The 12,500-nt window shown below is 45.7% G+C and overlaps 1 protein-coding gene across 6 annotated transcripts in view; it reads left to right on the plus strand.

The window, feature by feature from the left end:
• LOC311064972 (histone deacetylase 4-like) overlaps positions 1 to 12,500 on the plus strand; it is a 280,612-nt gene that overhangs the window by 202,802 nt on the left and 65,310 nt on the right. For 5 of the 6 annotated variants that reach the window (XM_084085063.1, XM_084085065.1, XM_084085067.1 and 2 more), the window contains 3 exons: positions 3,033 to 3,234; positions 5,003 to 5,136; positions 7,516 to 7,618. In XM_084085063.1, coding sequence (XP_083941189.1) covers positions 3,033 to 3,234; positions 5,003 to 5,136; positions 7,516 to 7,618 — 439 coding nt within the window. The remainder of the gene's footprint in view (positions 1 to 3,032; positions 3,235 to 5,002; positions 5,137 to 7,515; positions 7,619 to 12,500) is intronic. The other variant, XM_084085066.1, reaches the window with a different exon arrangement.

A 12,500-nucleotide genomic window follows, 5' to 3' on the forward strand; every position in this document is an offset into this window, starting at 1 on the left:
GATGAGGGAGAGCGAGGTTGAGAATAGAAAGAGAGAGAGAGAGTGAAGCGTCTATACTAGCAGTGACAGATGGAGTCAGTGACTGCCTGCGACACACTCACACACCACATTCTGTCTGTCTGTCCGTCTGGCCGAGTGGCCCGGCTGGCTGCTCCACGCACTTATTTTAGCTATTGAGTCACGAGAGAAGACACCCACGCCACAGATAGGCGTTCTCTCTCTCTCTCTCTCTCTCTCTCTCTGTCTGTCTCTCTATGTCTCTCTCTCCGTCTCACCCACTTCCACTCCTCCTGCTGTCCTTCGTCCATACCATACTTCAGTGTGTGGTGGGTTTTAGTGTTTCTCTGAATGGCTAAAGGCAGGCTATAGCCGCCTCCACAACAACGGTGTAAGAGATGAGAGTCATATGCTAACACAGGGGTCTTCAACGTTTTCAGGCCAAGGACCCCCCTAGCTGAGAGAGAGAGAGAGATGAAGCAGGGACCCCCTCTATATTGTATACAATTGTGTTTCAGATTATATATTTTTTTGTTCACTTGGTCTGCTCTTTTTCCCCCCTCTACACCAAACCTCTGCTAAAAATTAAACATTTTTGGCTAAAGTTCTCCTCAGGAAATGCTAGGGTTCAAGCGGTTAAGGTAAAAAAAAACAAATCCTATCACACAAAGATTTGGCGGACCCCCCCTGTAGTAACTCTGAGGACCCCCTAGGGGTCCCGGACCCCCTGTTGAAGACCCCTGTGCTAACAAGCTACGACCCCCCCCCCCCCCCCACACACACACACACACACACACACCATCTCTAAATTACACGTACCGTGAGTACGGAAGATACACATGCAAAACAGAAATTATCTCTCTCTCTGTCAACATTTTTGTCTTTCTGTCACCCCTCCCTTTCTTTCATTCATTCATTCTTTCCCACACAAACACACAAGCATGCCACCCCCCCCCCCCCCCCCCCCCCCCTCCCCCCCCCACACACACACACACACACACACACAAACACAAGAGACACACACGCACAGAGCCCAGAACACCATGTCCTCTCCTTTGCAAGCCAATGTGCGACTGACCGCTCATCCAAATCCAATCAGGTATAGGCCTCTCCCCTGTAGCCACGGTGCTAGCAGACCCTTGGCAGACACACATCCATTATAGGATGGAGCGGCAGGAAGAAATCAGTCACACAACTCTGTCACTCTGTGGTGTGTTTTCCCCCTCGCGGATCTTTAGAATGCGCACCAAAGTTTGAATATTCTCAACTTTTCAGCAGAAGGCTTGGAGTTTGTTTCTGTTTTGATGTCGGTATAGATGCGGCAGGAACGGAGGACCTGGGCAAATTGCCAGATGCAGATTTTGATATTATGACTGCTTGAATTCATTTTTTACCCATCATTCATTGTTTGAATCTGGTCCGTTCACAACGCAAACACTCTGTTTTGCACGATGCATCGCTTTCAAAGCGGCTGCGCCGCCTGTAGCAACGCGTCTCTGTGTAATAGGCTCTATTCACAGCAGCCATATTATGAAGACATTCACAGGTGTTATCAATGATACTAATGAAGGCTCTGTTCCATTCTGGTCAAATAGAGTCAGGGGGCTGATATTGTGCATATCTACAGTTGGGGTCCATTGACCCTCATGGGCTTCCAAATGGCCCCGGCCTTGCAGTTGTGTAACTCTGAGAGTGTACAAATGGAACCAAATGGACCCTTACGGGTCCATTTGGTTCCATTTGTACACTCTCAGAGTTATGGGGGTCGTGGAAACCACTGTGCTAGACTAAATGGAACAGAGCCTTCATTAGTATCATTGGTAACACCTGTGAAGGAAGTGATAATATGGCTGCTGTGAATAGAGGCTATTACCCCCCTCGGAGTTAGATTTTACTGTGTCACTGTACTCTTTCTGTCATTTCGGTGACATTTCCCCTCAAGTATACGTGCTCACGTTACAAAACGTGTGCATAGTTGCGTTTGGAAGAATTGTTAAAAAAAAGTGACGTGTGTTTCAAAAAAACTGTACTAGCCGTCTTACTGCGAATCGGTGTGAATAAAAGGAGGGGTTTGTGTTATCTCTTGTCGTGCGTGAGTCATGTCCGGCCCGTAGAACTAGAAGGCAGTGAAGGCTGGTGGGAAATGCTCTGTGCCAGCTCAAGGTTATTTGCACGCCGTATTTGCGACAACATCTAATCTATCTTTTGTCTTTCGGCTCGTTATAGCGCCCGGTGTTTATTGCCCGGCTGTCCTGAAGGGACTGATTAGAATTGTGAGATATTGTCATTTGGGCCCTCAGCAGCAAGGGTCTGTAGTTCAACTCCATACAGGGAACATAAAACATTTGCCATCATAAAGGCGCTGCTGCTGATGTTGTTGTTGTTGTTAGATTTATTTTGGGCATTTTATGACTTTGAACAGAGAGATAGGAAAGTGCGAGAGAGAGAGAGAGACCTTGGGTCGGACCTGAACCGGGGTCAGCTGCGAGAAGGGCCTTGTTTATGTGGTATATGGGGCTGGTTGGGCCCTTACTCGGTCATAGACTGTGGCACGGGGTTGCCAGATCATGCTTATTATAATTTGCCCGCAAGATCTTATTTGAAAATAGCCGATCCACAAGCTCACAACGCGTCGCATCGCGACGCGTTGTGAGCTTGTAGATCTGCTATTTTCAAATAGCTGATGTATATGTTAAAGTGCTCGTGCGGCCCATAGTGGCTTCTTTTGGGCTTGTTTTCCTAGACCTGGTTGCTTGTTTCTCTCACAGAATCTGGCAACACTGACTGCGGCGCCCTCGAAAGTTTTTCTGACACGTCGAATACATTTGTTTAATTAGTTTTACGTATCAGTTCTTTCATGTTCTATCCTGCTACTTCACTGTAGAATGCAAGGTCATGTTTGCCAACGTCAGCTTGCATGTACACGGCGCCATCTTCTGGCAAGGGAAAGAATTGCGGCTCAATCATTGATGTGACGTTTAATGTGATCTTGCGTGTGCGCGCGCACGTGCGTGTGTGTGTGTGTGTGTGTGCAGCAGGCATTGCTGTTGGAGCAACAACGGATCCATCAGCTGAGGAACTACCAGGCGTCCATGGAGGCCGCGGGCCTGTCGATCGGCTTCGCCGCGCACCGCCCCCTCTCCAGGGCCCAGTCGTCTCCGGCGACGTCCTCGTCTTTCCCCATGGTGGTGCAGCAGCAGGACCCCCCGCCCACCAAGCCGCCCCGCTTCACTACAGGTTCTCCTGCTGGAATCACCCTTTTTTCTCTCTTTTTTTCCCTCCACCACACTTTTTCACTCGTTTCAGAGACGTGCTTTATTATTTAGACCGTTCTATTCAAAAATAGCAGATCTACAAGCTCGTAGCGCGGCACCGAGTGCCGCGCTACGAGCTTGTAGATCTGCTATTTTTTGAAAAATCGAGAAAATGTGTGCAAATTAATATATTTATATTCTTTTAAAGCGACCGTTTGGAACTCAAATCTTTGCTTCTGGGGGGGTCCCTGGAACAACATATTTATGAGATGGGGGTCGGCGGCCAAATACATATCATTTTGGGGGGTCCTTGACGTGAAAAAGTTTGAGCACCACTGATATAGAAACATGGGTTTTTCAGAAAACTGTTGGGATTTAGAAGACGTTTGTCGAATGGGCTTCAGGTCTTAATGGGTTAAGTAAGCCTTGCCGAGCCATGTGGCCTATAGGGCAGAAGTCTATCTCCTGTTTCTGTAGCGTGAGGCGGCTTGATGTACAAGTACATCCCCGTCGCAGGGACTTTATACCCCCAATCCAACCCTTGATGCCGAGTCCCATTTTTATAGTCTTTGGTATGACCCAGCCGGGGAATCGAACCCTGAACCTCCCTCAGCGCGGACGACACTCCTAACCGCAAGGCCACTGCAGCTGGTGCACAGTAAAATCCTCATTGTTGCTTTATTCATTCGTAACTCCCAAACATGTACAGAATGACGTAACCAAGTGGACCCTTACGAGTCCATTTGGTTACATTCATACAAGCTTGGGAGTTAGATTGCATAAAGGACTTGACTGTGTACACAACAACTGGCTGAGTTATAGCGGTTCTGCGGAACGGAACGTCCGTAAGGGCAGCACACACTGCATCTAAGTTCTTGCCTTCATGCCAAGGCAGTACGTCACTGTAGCTTTGTTTACTCAGAGTACATTCATGAAAGAGTGCAGCCAGCACATTCACACAACCTGCGAGAGGCATTTTCTCCCAGAAATACTCCATTGTTGCCTCCAGGAAGCCACACAGCATAATTAGTAGCTGTGTGTGTACTGAGTACTGTATCTGTGCATGTGTCTCTGTGCACGCATGCATGCATGCATCTTGTGTGTGTGTGCACCAGTGTTGATTTTGACAGCAAATTTTTATTTAGTTTTAGACATTGTCTTTTGAATAAAATTCCATTTAGTTTTAGTCATATTTTAGTCATCTGAAATGTTCTAGTTTTTGTCTAGTTTTAGTCGACTAAATTAACAGTTGATTTAGTCGACTAAAATGTATTTTGCCGGTGCCTTGATGGCGTCGTAATAGCAGATTTTACACTTGGTTGCATGCTGAAAATAGCAGATCTACAAGCTTGTAGATCTGCTATTTTCAGAGCGCCCCGAACACCCGAGCACAACCAAACACGAAATGACTTGTCTTTTAGTTCTACTGGATCTCTTTTCCACTAGTCCCTCACTAACATTTTAGTCTATTTTTTATTCGTTGACGAAATTGTCAATATATTTAGTCTTAGTTTTAGTCATAGTAGCTTAGTTTTTATTTTGTTTTTATTTAGTTTTCGTCAGTGAAAAAAGGCAGTCGACCAACATTTCTCGTCAGTCATTGTTTTAGTCGACAAAATCAACACTGGTGTGTACCGAGTGTCTGTGCATGTGTCTCTGTGCACGCATGCATGCATTGCATCTTTTGTGTGTGTGTACGTACGTGCGCGTGCGCGTATGAACCCAGGTATTTGTGCGTATATCCCCTATAGGCCTGGTGTACGACTCTCTGATGCAGAAACACCAGTGCATGTGCGGTAACACCACCAGCCACCCAGAGCACGCCGGACGCATCCAAAGCATCTGGTCCAGACTACAGGAGACGGGCCTGAGGGCACACTGCGAGGTAAGAACACACACATATAGCCCGGTTGCCAGATCTGCTTATTGTAATTTCCCCGCAAGATTGTATTTGAAAATAGCTGATGTATTAGTCGCTTCTTTTGGGCTGGTTTTCCTAGACCTGGTGGCTTGTTTCTCTCACAGAATCTGGCAACACTGGCCGTGGCAGCAGCATTATACATGTATGTCTGTGTGCAGATGTAAATTTGTGGTTTCTCTGCACTGTGGGAGGACTAATGGTTGTTGAAAAAATGACATGTACTGTAATGGAAAACACCAGGCGAATAGTATGAAAGGCCAATTGTGTTAATGTATTGTGGATGCAGTCAATTTCAGAGCAAAAAAGTGCAGTTGGTGATCTTGACCAGGAGGGGGCAGTGCGTGGTCAGTTTCAGCCGGGCAGTGAGCTCTCCTCATTGATAAAAATAAATAAAAAAACAGACCATTTGAAGTGACAGCTTGAAAGTCATCCAGGATCAGTTTGTCCCTTCCAAATTATGAAATGTACTATTAATAGAGGACTTTAGAATGTATTTTCAATGTATGGTGCACGGCTGCGTCTGTGCCTCGTGTGACAGATCGCAGAAACCAGCAAACTCCGGTGTAGAAACGGACCCTGCCAGTGTAAAACGCACTTTCAGAGTTAAACGAACACCGAGGTTTTTTTTACTGTGAAAGTTTGTTTTGACTTGTTTTGCTCTCATCGTGCACATTCACAGTAGCTCTGCAATGAGATGGCACTGTCTGATAGATTAAGACGCTACTGGCGAAACTTCCATCAGACTTAACATTTGATCTCTTATCTGGCCTTTGCACATGTGTGCCGACGTATGCTGTTGACATGCGGCCGTCCCATGCAAAGCGATCGTACACGCACCAAAGGCATTTTGTCCTTTCAAGTACAGTTTAATGGTTTCAACTGAGGCGTGAGCTCGCTCGCATCGCACATTGTGTGTGTGTGTGTGCAGCGCGTCATGCATGCGTGTGTGTGTGTTATTTGTTTGCGTGCGTGGCGTGCACGCTTGATCTGCCTGTAGGCCTGGTTGGTTGCGTAGCTGCAGTTTTTTATGAATGGACCAAAACAATCAACAGTCCCAGCAGAGTCTGAAGATCACTCACCTCCTCCTCTGGGGGCTGGGAACTGTTTCTCTTCTCTTCTCACACACTCATTGTCTCTCTCTCTCTCTCTCTCTTGCTCTCTCTCCCTCTGGGGCATTGGTTCTCAAAGTGGGGTCCGGGGACCCCCAGGGGCACCTGAGGGAGTTCCAGGGGGTCCCCAGCGAAATGATGGACAGGAACCAAATGGACCCTTATGGGTCTGTAACTCTGAGAGAGTACAAATGGAACCAAATGGACCCTAACGGGTCCATTTGGTTCCATTTGTACTCTCTCAGAGTTAAATTGATTTTACAATATGAATTGGGTCCCAGAGATAGAAATGCCATTACATGGGGGTCCGTAGCCCTAATGCATGTCAAACTGGGGGGGTCCTTGAAATTAAAATGGTTGAGAATCACTGCTAGAGAGCCGTAAAAATCTTCTCTTATTGGGGTCCCTGGCTTATCTTTTCAAATGGGGGTCCACGGGCTAATAAGTGTCAATTTGGGGGTCCTTGGCACGAAAAAGTTTGAGAACCACTGCTCTGGGGTGTTGGTATCTATCTCTCTCTCTGGGTTTCTCTTTCTGTCTCCCTCTCTCTCTCTCTCTCTCTCTCTCTCTCTCTCTCTCTCTCTCTCTCTCTCTCTCTCTCAGGCATGTCTTCATGTACATGCTATCAGACACCAGTACGTACGCTTGTGGATGGTAAACACGTGTACACAAACGCACACACACACACGCGTGCCTCTGGACTTCCCTTTAATTATGTCCTCCTAATAGGCTCTGTGCATAACTGTAATCCCATAGCTTCGCTTGCTTTGGCGCAGCAGCAGATTTCAAACTGGAAACACATTATTATGACAACTTCATATCTACTGTAACTGCTGCATCCAATCAAGCTAATCAAGCGACGCTATGGGAAATGGAAACGGGTATAGGCCACCTTCAGTTATACACAGAGCGTATAGCAGGTGTTTACCCATTCCTGTCTCTAATACCATCTCTAATTGCTCTCTGTGCAGGCTTTTTCTGCAGCATTTGTAATGGGAAAGGGATGCAGGGGTCCTTGAGGACCAGCAAAATGAGTTAATATAACATAAAAATCAGTTTAACCATCTTAACAACACAAATCTTGTATCTTGTCCCTGGCACGAAATATTTTCAGATTTTCAAACACATATTAATTTGAGGGTCCTTGGGGGGGTCCACTGTTCTAAACTTCTATCTCCGTCTCTAGTCCGCTGATTAATCTGTACCTGTCCATTTTGTCTTTGTGTGTCCACAGTGTATCCGTGGTAGGAAGGCCACTCTGGAGGAGTTGCAGACAGTCCACTCTGAAGCTCATGTGCTGCTCTATGGAACAAACCCACTACGACAGAAACTGGACTGTAAGAAACGCACACACACACACACACACACACACACACACACACACACACACACACACACGCATACACGCACACATCCATATAAACACAAAACAAATTTCCATGACATCAGCCCCTCAATTTCTTTATGAGCGCACACACAATCTCACACACACACGCGCGCGCACACACACACTTTCTTTTTAACCCATTGAGACCTGAAGCCGATTCTACATGTCTCCTAAATCTCAACAGTATTCTGAAAAACGTATGTTTCTATATCAGTGGTGCTCAATCTTTTTCATGTCAAGGACCCCCAAAATGATATGTATTTGGCCGCGGACCCCCATCAAAATATTTTGTTCCAGGGACCCCCAGAAACTAAGATTTGAGTTAAAAATGTTCGCTTTAAAAATATATATATTTCAAAGATTTGCACACATTTTCACGATTTTTCAAAAATAGCAGATCTACAAGCTCGTAGCGCGGCACTCGGTGCCGCGCTATGAGCTTGTATATCTGCTATTTTTGAATAGCCCAAAGTGTAAAATAATGCTTTTTAGCTCAAATCTAAAAATGAGACAGTTCCAGGTCTTAATGGGTTAAAGAAGGGTTGACTCACCACGTACGGATAGTTTGCTCGTTCAGCCAATCTGGCAGCTAGCCATGCTAACTGCTAATTAAGCAACAACGATTAGCCAGAAGGGTCTTTTAATATTACCGGGATCTCTCTCTCTCTCTCTCTCCCTTTTTTTCTATCCTAAAAATATCAAAGGGCATGTACCGGGTAAGCAAATGGACTGCATTTATATGTAGGGACTTTCTCCGACGTGCTTTGCAATGTATTTCACATTCACACACAGCCACACGACAGCGGAGGAAACCATGCAAGAGGGAGAAGTTAGGGGGTTAAGTGTCTTTACTCAAGGACACTTCAACATGCAGCCAGGAGAAGCCTGGGATATCAAACCGGCGAACCTATGCTATTCCAAGAGGGCCGCTCTCTACCTCCTGAGCTACTGCCGCCCACAGCTTAACCCATTAAGACCTGAGGCCGCTTCTAAACATTTTCTAAATCCTAACATTTTTTGGGGAAAAAAATAAAAAATAATAATTTTCACAATTTTTCAAAAATAGCAGATCTACAAGCTCATAGCGCGGCACTCGGTGCCGCGCTATGAGCTTGTATATCTGCTATTTTTGAATAGCCAAAGACATCTAAAGTGACACAGATGCGTTCCAGGTATCAATGGTTTAAGCACACGGCCTGTCCATCATTCTCTGTTCTGTAAATACAGTCTCATCTTCAAAACACTTTGAAACGCAGGGATATTGAGGATGTCCATGAAACACGTTCAAGGAGAACAGACCTTGCATTGCAATAAACACAACTATGACGGTGAACTGTATGCCTATGACTCGGCACATAAATATTCAACACTCTAGCATTCTATAGCTAAATGTCCATTTGAGCGTACAGTAAACGTAAGTGTTTATACTAGCCGGGCTAGCGTAAATAAATATCCCTCTAGTCGGTGATCCACGGCATTGAACTCCCCCAGTCTGTCGAATCCGGACTCTTCCGGAGTGTTAATTTAACCACTTCAACCCTATTCTGGGGCAAACAGAATACGCGTTGCGATCGACATGCTCAAAATATCAGATCTACAAGCCCACAATGTTTGGTGTTCAAGGCAACGAGGAGCAGACCTAGTATAGCTCTGGGGGGACCCCTGACAACTATGGGTTTTTAAGTGGTTTAACTAAATGGACGGGTCCATTTTGGTTACATTTGTACACGTCCTGAGTTACGAATGGATACTTAGGATTTGACTTTGTTCTAGCTTAACCTGTGCGCGGCCTGTGTGCTGCGTGGCATCTGCTAAAGGGATCTGCGTTAATGCTTGTCATAATAAAGAGTCCAGTCTAATAAAGTGGTGGAGGTGTTACGATCAGCCAAGGACTGTCTGAGACGCTGTGAACCCCACAGTGTCCAACAGGCTGCTCCCTCCGTCACCTACCATTGCCGTTTGGTGGCTGCAGTGCAGGTGTTGCATGGGGCCTGCCGCTGTGCACGTGTGTGTGTGTGTGTGTGCGTGCGTGCGTGCGTGTCTGTGTGTGTTCATTAATAGACGTGCCCCCATTGGCCCTCTTAGATTCCATCCCAGTAGAGACATAACTTCCAGTCCCAGTGTTTCTACCAGACGCTCCAGTCTTAACCCATTAAGACCTGGAACTGTGTCATTTTTAGATTTGAGCTAAGAAAGCGTTATTTTACACTTTGGGCTATTCAAAAATAGCAGATATACAAGCTCGTAGCGCGGCACCGAGTGCCGCGCTACGAGCTTGTAGATCTGCTATTTTTGAAAAATCGGGAAAATGTGTGCAAATCTTTGAATATATATATTTTTAAAGCGAACATTTTTAACTCAAATCTTTGCTTCTGTGGGGGTCCCTGGAACAAAATGTTTTGATGGGGGTCCGCGGCCAAATACATATCATTTTGGGGGTCCTTGACATGAAAAAGCTTGAGCACCACTGATATAGAAACATACGTTTTTCAGAAAACTGTTGGGATTTAGGAGACATATAGAATCGGCTTCAGGTCTCAATGGGTTAAGGCCACGCAATAAGGTGGACCCACCTGCACTGTGTGTGGAGAGAGAGAGATGCATTAAAACATAGTAGAACTGCAATGGAAACGGAGGCTAAATGAAGCTTACAATCCATGAGTTTTATGTCCGTGGCCTCTCTGAGAGAGGGCGATTGCAGCGATGATGAACTTACAGTACAGATGGCGGCGTGGGGGCCGACCCGATAACCCGAATGGTTATTGTGCATAACACACATGGCCTCTTAATGCCTGACAGCGAGTCCCCCGGTTCGATTCCTGGCCGGCAGGACCGTTCGCTGCATGTCACTCCCCTGCTCTCTCTCTCTCTCTGTGTTTCCTGTTTCTATACACTGTATCTATCAATAAATGCTAAACGTTTTTTTTTACATCCCCCAAATAACTTTAAAAATTAAATAAAGGCTGTGCATCTACGTAGTTTCCAATCCAGTGGGTGTCCTACAGCATTGGTTCTCAAAGTGGGGTCCGGGGACCCCCAGGGGTACTTGAGGGGATACCAGGGGGTCCCCAGCTAAATGATTTATAGGAACCAAATGGACCCTTATGGGTCTGTAACTCTGAGAGTGTACAAATGGAACCAAATGGACCCTAATGGCCCCGGGTCCATTTGGTTCCATTTGTACACTCTCAGAGTTAAATTAACATTGATTTTACAATATGAATTGTGTTCCCAGAGATATAAATGCCTTTAAATGTGGGTCCATAGCCCTAATGTCAAACTGGGGGGTCCTTGAAATTAAAATGGTTGAGAATCACTGCTAGAGCCGTAAAAGATCTTCTCTTATGGGGGTCCCTGGCTTATCTTTTGAAATGGGGGTCCGCGGGCTAATAAGTGTCAATTTGGGGGTCCTTGACATGAAAAAGTTTGAGAACCACTGTCCTACATGACACCAGGTTTGAAGTTTCTCAATGGAAGAGTAGAGAGACCATCTCCAACCACTGAAGATGTGGTAGTTATATTGTATATTGATTGTTCATTGTGTAATATACTGTGCCACACGGATCTGTTAAAATAATGTTTTATTCACTACAGTAAGACAGTCCTGGATGGTATCTTTAAGGATAGACGCTCATATGTTAATCCATTCATAAAGATTCTAAGAACATTTCTTAATATCATACAATTCAGGATTCGCTGGCTAAGAAAATGTTTCTTGTATCCAATGTATATAAAGGGCTTTTCACACCGGGAGTGACTGACGTGCCTTGTAATTCATTTTCAATGAGAGGGAGAGCAGGCAATCTGACAGGCGGAGCGACAAGCGGGCGGACTTGTCACGTTCGTGCTGCTCATCTCACATACATCCCCGCCCGCGATAAATGTTGATACGTTTTGAGCTTTTTTTCCTACGCCACACGTCAAAACGTGTCTGTTCACACGAGGAGTGAAGCCGGCGACCTGCCGGATCCAAGCGAGAACGCAGGCGTTGCTTTTGAAACTCCCCGTTTCAAATGCGACATACATTTTTTTAGAAACCGATTTAGAAGGCATTTGTAGATGCATTCCCGGGGATTGAATGGGATGAGCGACGTGTGCGGTCGTGACTTTAGACACACTGCACAGCAGAATCCTGACTGTTAACCCATTATTGAGACCTGAAGCCGATTCTACATGTCTCCTAAATCTCAACAGTTTTCTGAAAAACGTATGTTTCTGTATCAGTGGTGCTCAATCTTTTTCATGTCAAGGACCCCCAAAATGATATGTATTTGGCCGCGGACCCCCATCAAAATATTTTGTTCCAGGGACCCCCAGAAGCAAAGATTTGAGTTAAAAAAGTTCGCTTTAAAACAATATGCATTCAAAGATTTGCACACATTTTCACGATTTTTCAAAAATAGCAGATCTACAAGCTCGTAGCGCGGCACTCGGTGCCGCGCTACGAGCTTGTAGATCTGCTATTTTTGAATAGCCCAAAGTGTAAAATAATGCTTTTTAGCTCAAATCTAAAAATGACACAGTTCCAGGTCTTAATGGGTTGATTTAACACTGCAAGTCCCAAAAGAAATCCAGTGTAGTCTTGCGGTGCCCTCAGGAGGAACGAAGCTCGTTCTCTTCTGAAAACAAAATGTCTCTCTGGGCTCTTAGAGAGCCTCGATTTCATCCTACACTTAACTACGGGGGCACGTCTGATTGTGGAAGGTCACGAGGTCAAATACTCAAGTTTAAAGGTCGTAGGGCCCGCCGTGCCGTGTGAGTCCACAAGGTTACCTCGTCACCTCTGACCTCTCTTTCTCTTTTTCTCTCCCTCGCTCCCACATCTCTCTCTC

The sequence above is a fragment of the Gymnoscopelus microlampas genome (assembly GCF_963454915.1).
Source record: "Gymnoscopelus microlampas genome assembly, chromosome: 17".
Taxonomy (NCBI): Eukaryota; Metazoa; Chordata; class Actinopteri; order Myctophiformes; family Myctophidae; genus Gymnoscopelus; species Gymnoscopelus microlampas.